The 6,000-nt window shown below is 47.6% G+C and overlaps 1 protein-coding gene across 9 annotated transcripts in view; it reads left to right on the forward strand.

Moving 5' to 3' along the window:
* The window catches only part of Stx16 (syntaxin 16), a 52,205-nt gene extending 47,130 nt beyond the window's left edge, over positions 1-5,075 (forward strand). For all 9 annotated transcript variants that reach the window (XM_052184460.1, XM_052184452.1, XM_052184453.1 and 6 more), the window contains 2 exons: positions 465-545; positions 2,294-5,075. In XM_052184460.1, the coding sequence (XP_052040420.1) occupies positions 465-545; positions 2,294-2,398 (186 nt within the window). In that variant the 3' untranslated portion in view covers positions 2,399-5,075. The remainder of the gene's footprint in view (positions 1-464; positions 546-2,293) is intronic.
* Positions 5,076-6,000: the final 925 nt, after the last annotated feature.

The following is a 6,000-nucleotide window of genomic DNA, read 5'->3' on the forward strand; positions in this document are numbered from 1 at the left end:
GCTGGCTGGTTCCTGCCGTGCCTCCCAGCCATCCTCCATGCTTCCTGTAGAACCCAAGAGACTGGACAGTTTAATCACCTGGCCTTGAGTCCCAAGCTGTCATTTTAGGCAGTGATTAGAGCAACCATGGTGGTGGAAAATAGCTAGTATCCTCTGCCAGCTCTAAGTATTTAATCAACAAGAAATCGAAAGCCAGGGTTCTTTGCTCCCCAGGACAGGTTTCTAAGCCTTAGTACATCCAAAGGTGGCGTGTCTATATCTATAGAGGCTAAATCAAAAATAGAGGCCTGGTTTTGGTTCTTGCTGCAGCTGACACAGTACTCTGTGCAGAATGCCCTAAACTGTTCATGGGTCTGACACTGCCCTGGTGTGGGTCCTGAGGGCTGTAATATGCATGTCAGATATGGCAGTTCAGGCTCCCCAGCTGTAATTAATGACCCCCTCTACCGTCTCTTATTACTCAGGGTACAGTCCTTGACAGAATTGACTATAATGTCGAACAGTCCTGTGTCAAGACTGAAGATGGCTTGGAACAGCTTCACAAGGTACTGCTGGGTCTCCTCTCTGTCACACAGCCTGAACCCAGACACATAGGGGAGTAGTGTGAGCTCACTTTCCTGCTGCAGCAGACCTAGAGTCAGGCAGACCACACCCTGAGGTCAGACCAAGCTGGCACCTCTTCTGTGGGGCCTGCGCTTTCTTTCCTGTTACAGAGACCTTCTTGTGTGCTTGGAGGTTTGCTGCTATTGCTGCTGACCTCAGGTGTGGGGCTCACTTCTGACGAGTTACGGGGGAAAACTCAACAAGGCTAAAAACTGTAGTTGTTTCTGACTGTCACCTGTCGAAATGTTGGTGGAAGTGAGGCGGGTTGCACTTCCGTGGATGAGGTCCTCTTTCATGGGGTTGCATGCTTGTTTTAGTTTTAGTTTTTAAGGAGTTGGTAGAAGTCATTTTAGAGATCCTATAATTGTTTATGAGAAATGGACTTGTGGACACCGAGGTGGTATGTGTGGGTGGGCACGTGGCTCCTGTGACAGGAACGGAGCTAGCTGTACTTAATAGATTCAATCAGTCCTGTCCACCTTCTTGTCACTAAAGCCCACTGCTATTTCTGGCCCTGGGATAAAGCATTTTCCTAAATTATGAACAGTCGCTCCATCTTACTTTACCAGGGTCCCAGCCCTGCTGCAACCCTTCCTGTCCCTGTGCTGTTAACCTCAGAGCAGGGACGAGTCTTGCTTGTAGTGTTTAGAGTATTGGAGAAGCCAGCCTGTGTCTCACAAGCTAAAGCTGCCCCAGCTTCTCTGTAGGAAAAAGGTGTGACCTGCTGCTAAATTACCAAAAGGCTCTGAAGTTTAAGTCACAACTGGGAAACATGCTTTGTGTTGTGATATAGACCAGGAGGAGACTTCTCTGTGGGAGAGACTGGATCGCACACATGCGAAGACTTTGGTTTGGGTCTGGAGTTATTTGAGAGTTTTCCCAGAGTGTTGGGGTTGCTGTGAGGAATGGTGCTGTTCCCAGGCCACACTGTGGGAAGGCAGCTGAGACTTGGGAGTGGCTCTCAGGGGCCATCTCTCAGGGTGGCCCCCCGTCCTGTGTCTGGGTGGCTGGTGGGTTCCCTAAGGGTAGTCAGCTACCAGTAGTCTCTGAGCATGGTCTCCTTCTGGGAAGGGTCTGTGTTTCCATACCACCACACAATGATGTGTGGGGGGGGTTCCCTGGTACTTCTACAGGAGAGAAGGGGTGCAGGTGAGCAGTGTGTGTGAGTGCTGCATGCGGGGAGGTGAGCAGATGGGTCTTTGGAAGCCCCTCTGTGAGTCATTAGGCCTGGGGTAGGGATGGTATGTATATGTATATATATATATACACACACATACATACATACATACATACATACATACATACATACATACTCGCCATTGTCCACTTCTTCCTCAAACACTGAGATGCTCTGTTTCCAGGTTCAGAGGAAGTGACTGCAAAACCTCTTGGGTCACTGGTTCCATGCTTTCTGGTCAGCCTTTCCTACACAGGGAAGAAAGACATTGTTCATTTGTCCCGGGCATGGGGCCTCCTTGAGAATCCAGAATAGGAAGTAGTAGGCCCAGTGTAACTTGGTGTCTTTTGACCTCTGTCTTCACACTAGATCCCAGTATGGACCAGGGTCTTGGTAGTCAATATCACACTGCAGGAGTCTGTCCAGTGAGGTTTGGCTTGTAGTGCAGACTTGAAAGCCTCCTGCACATCCAAGGCTTGGGAAATAACACCTTCCCTCCCTCCTCTTTTGTAGGCAGAGCAGTACCAGAAGAAGAACCGGAAGATGCTTGTGATCTTGATTCTGGTTGCCATCATCGTAGTCCTCATTGTGGTCCTCATCGGCGTAAAGTCTCGCTAGTGGCACCAAGTTCTGCATGGACTAGTTGGGTGTTAGGGTCTGGCTGGCGCCCTGCCGCTGCACTAAGAGTGCAGCCCACTGGTGCGGCGGTGGGCAGCAGGCCTTCCGGGGACGCCTTCTAACCAGTGGACTGGCGTGCAGGCACGGCCATGTTTCCCATCTCTGTCAGAGTCTAAGGATGAGATGCTGTTGCCGAAGAGACTGGCCTATGATCGGCTGAAATGTGAGCGTGTGCTTTAGTGAGAGGGGTGGGAGGGTCCCTGGCATTGCTGAGCCCCGTGGCCCGGGTGTGCGCATGCTCAGTTTTTGCACTCCTGTCTCAGCGGCAAGTTAAATAATTTTTGGGAAATTTTTTTTAACCATCTGGTTTTTAAGAAGTTTGGTACCAAAAATTTATGAGTGTAGAGGCAATGCCTCTTTATCTTCCCAGCTGAAAACAAAGCAAGAAGTCCTTCAAGGATTTATAATCTGTTCCCATTAACTTAATTTAGCCTTCCATCACTGTTAACGACCAGAGTAACAAAGTGTGAAAAATAAGAAACCATCATTGATGTTAATTAACACATTTAGACGGGCCAGTTAAACCAGCTTCATGCGTTTAAATCAATTGTAAATAGCATATTCCTCATTGAGAATTTTGCCCTGTATTTTCTACTGTAAACCAAGAGGGGTTACTAAGCCAAACTGCCTGAATCAGAAACTCGGTCATTTGAACCAACCTCACATTACAAGAAAGCTTGACAATGTCACGAACTAGATTGAGCCAGTGTGTCCCAGACATCCTTCCTCAGTCCATTACTTACATTCTAGCTACGTAATGACCTGTCCAAACCTGACTCCATTTAATGAACTGTGAATTTACACAGAGGCCCTTTTAAATGGGTCACCCCATTTAGGATTAGTGGATCTCAAATTATTAACCAAACATCACTCCATTTCAAAGTAAAATATTCTACACATGATTTGATTTATCGACTCCTCTGTTGCCACTTAGCAATGCCCAGAAAGCGGGTGTAATCCTGAGGACAGTGAGAACCTCCACTAGGGAAGCCCTGCATGCTTGTGTGTGTGGTGTGTGTGTGTGTGTGTGTGTGTGTGTGTGTGTGTATGTTCGTGCACGTGAGCGAGCACATTGTGCATATCAGGTCGCCAAAGTAGGGTTCTGCTCACCTACCTGTGAGCTCTATGGTGCTCGTGTGCTCTGCAGAGCTGGAGCCATACGGACCAGACTGACGGAGCTTTGAAGAGTGCGCATCTCACTTGCTGTTTGCATCAGCACTGATAGAATTTTAGTGGTCTTTGTGTAATTGTTGATGGCTTGAAAAAACTGTCTCTGCCTTCTTTAACTTATTTAAACAGTGTGGCCCTGTTAATGTGTACATTTTTATTTGGACCAGGCCTATGAAATGCCTCTCTGAGATTCACAGAAGGGTATCTCAAAACTCCAGCTCAGACCTAGAAATGGTGTCATGTAGACCCATCATGAACTCACTTCCCTGCCAGGGCTGTGGGGTACTGGGATCTAAAGGATTACTGGATCCTTTTGGCAGTGTTAATAGAGAGGGTTGGAAAAGAGGAGGCAGCACCTACCCCAGCACTTCAGAATTGGGGAAGGGGCTCTACAGTCTCCTCAACCTCTGAAGTTAGACAAGTTCTTCCTGGGTAGACTGGTCAAATTAGGGGACCTGCTTCAAGCAATCTGTGGAGATGATTATGGAGTAATTGTGAAAGCCTTGAAGAAAAGTGACCTTTTAAGAAAGAATCACTATTTATAATTTATTTCCCTGAATAGATTTCATTTTAGCGGGGCTGTTGGTTTTCTCCCAACCCATCTGGTTAGAAATTGTCCCAAGGACCTGTGAGGAGAGGGACTGTCTCCTTCTGCCTGAAGGCAGTGTGGTGCTGGTCTGGCCCCAAGCCACCCTGGTAGGTGTCCTGACAGAGAGCATGGGTTGTACCCGGCTGCAGAGCTTTATGCACTCTTTGGGATGCCCCTGCCTCTGGGGGAGAGCTGAGAGAGAAGCCTTTGAGAAGTTCGTATCCGTGCCCCGATAGGTCCCCCACAGTAATTGCTTTTGGAAGAGGACTCTTGTACCTGCTGACAGCCACTGTCTGTGCATCCATCCCACCCTTCAGTCTGCCATGGAGGTGACAATCACACAGACACGTCTCTCCCTGTGCCTGGGAGGCGCCTCTGGACATCACCTCTCCCCGCTGCCCTGCAGGCTCTTGCAGAGTTGGTGTGGAAGAGGAGAGGGAAAGAGCTGCTGGTCCTTCTGGGCTCCTGATCTTTCCTAAGACTAGCTTAAAACTGCTGCCTGTCTTTCTGTTTGTTGGGGGTGGGGGGACATTGGGGTGCTGGCCGGGCCCGCTATGTGAAGCAATGTGTGTCTAATTTAACGGATGTACCACTCTCTCTGCTAATTGAGAGAGCATTATTTATTTGTTTTGACACAGTGCTTGCAGTGTTTCATCCCAGCTAATGGCTTCTTAAAGGTAATAAAACCCTTCAACCTAATTGGTCAGATAAGACTTTTTCCTTGTATGCTTAAATAAAGCAATTAGTGAAATGCTTCTATCCAAAATGACTTTTTTTTGTCCTTTAAAAAAAAAAAAACTAATTTACTGTTACTGGAAACTTTTTGTACAATAAAGCAATCTCGCAGATTAAAGAGCATCCCGCACTCCTGGTATTAATTTTAACTATGGGGGTCATATTTTCTTCAAATGTGTTTGTGTTAGCAGAGGGCCTGACCGTGTCTGGGATCTTTGGGGCCATGGCCATTTATTTTGTGCCTGAGGCCTCTGCCTCAGAGCCTGAAAGACGATTTGTCTATCTAATGGAGGCCCGCAAAGGGACCAATCAATTTGCTATCCAATATACAAAAAGAGAAACCACATAAAAGACAGATAATTATTTTTCGTTATGGAAACACGCTTTATGTGAGCACTAGAGCCTGTTTTGCAATCTTCAGATCGTGCCCAAAGTGGTCTGCAGTGTGCAGGCTCCAGGGCCTACCACTGGGAAATGTCTTCCTCCAGTGTGGCATGACAGACTCGAAGGACAGTATTTGCTAGGCAGAGTGTGGGGTGGCTGTCATAGCAGGCAGGTCCTGGCAGACTCTCCAAAGAGCTTGTTGAACCACAGACTGCAGACTCTTGCGTCCTATGCCCTGTTCTTGTACAGCACGTGATCCCTTCTTCCTTATCAGCCGCTGGATAATGCAGAAGTCGTCACTTTCAGAGGATGTTCCTCTCAAGTCCTTTTTCCTAAGACTAGAACGTTGAGTCCAATGGTAGTTACATTCAAGCCAACATCCTGATGTGGCTTAAGGTGGGAAGGACTATGAATAGGGGGTGAGGGGTTTTTGTTTTTTGTTTTAGACAGGGTCTGTGTAGCCCAGGTTGCCCTTGGACTTGTGACCCTGTCTTTACCTTCCAGCTGCTGAGATTATAGAAAGACAAGTGCTACCATGCAGGGCAGTGGGGGTGGCTAAACAGTGGAACTGGAGTCATCTTTGCAATGGAGTCTTTGGTGATCTGGGCTTAGAATGGACACACAAGTGTGTACACACAATTGGGCATTGATGTTAAGCAGAGTG

This window comes from Apodemus sylvaticus, chromosome 5 (genome assembly GCF_947179515.1).
Source record: "Apodemus sylvaticus chromosome 5, mApoSyl1.1, whole genome shotgun sequence".
Classification (NCBI taxonomy): Eukaryota; Metazoa; Chordata; class Mammalia; order Rodentia; family Muridae; genus Apodemus; species Apodemus sylvaticus.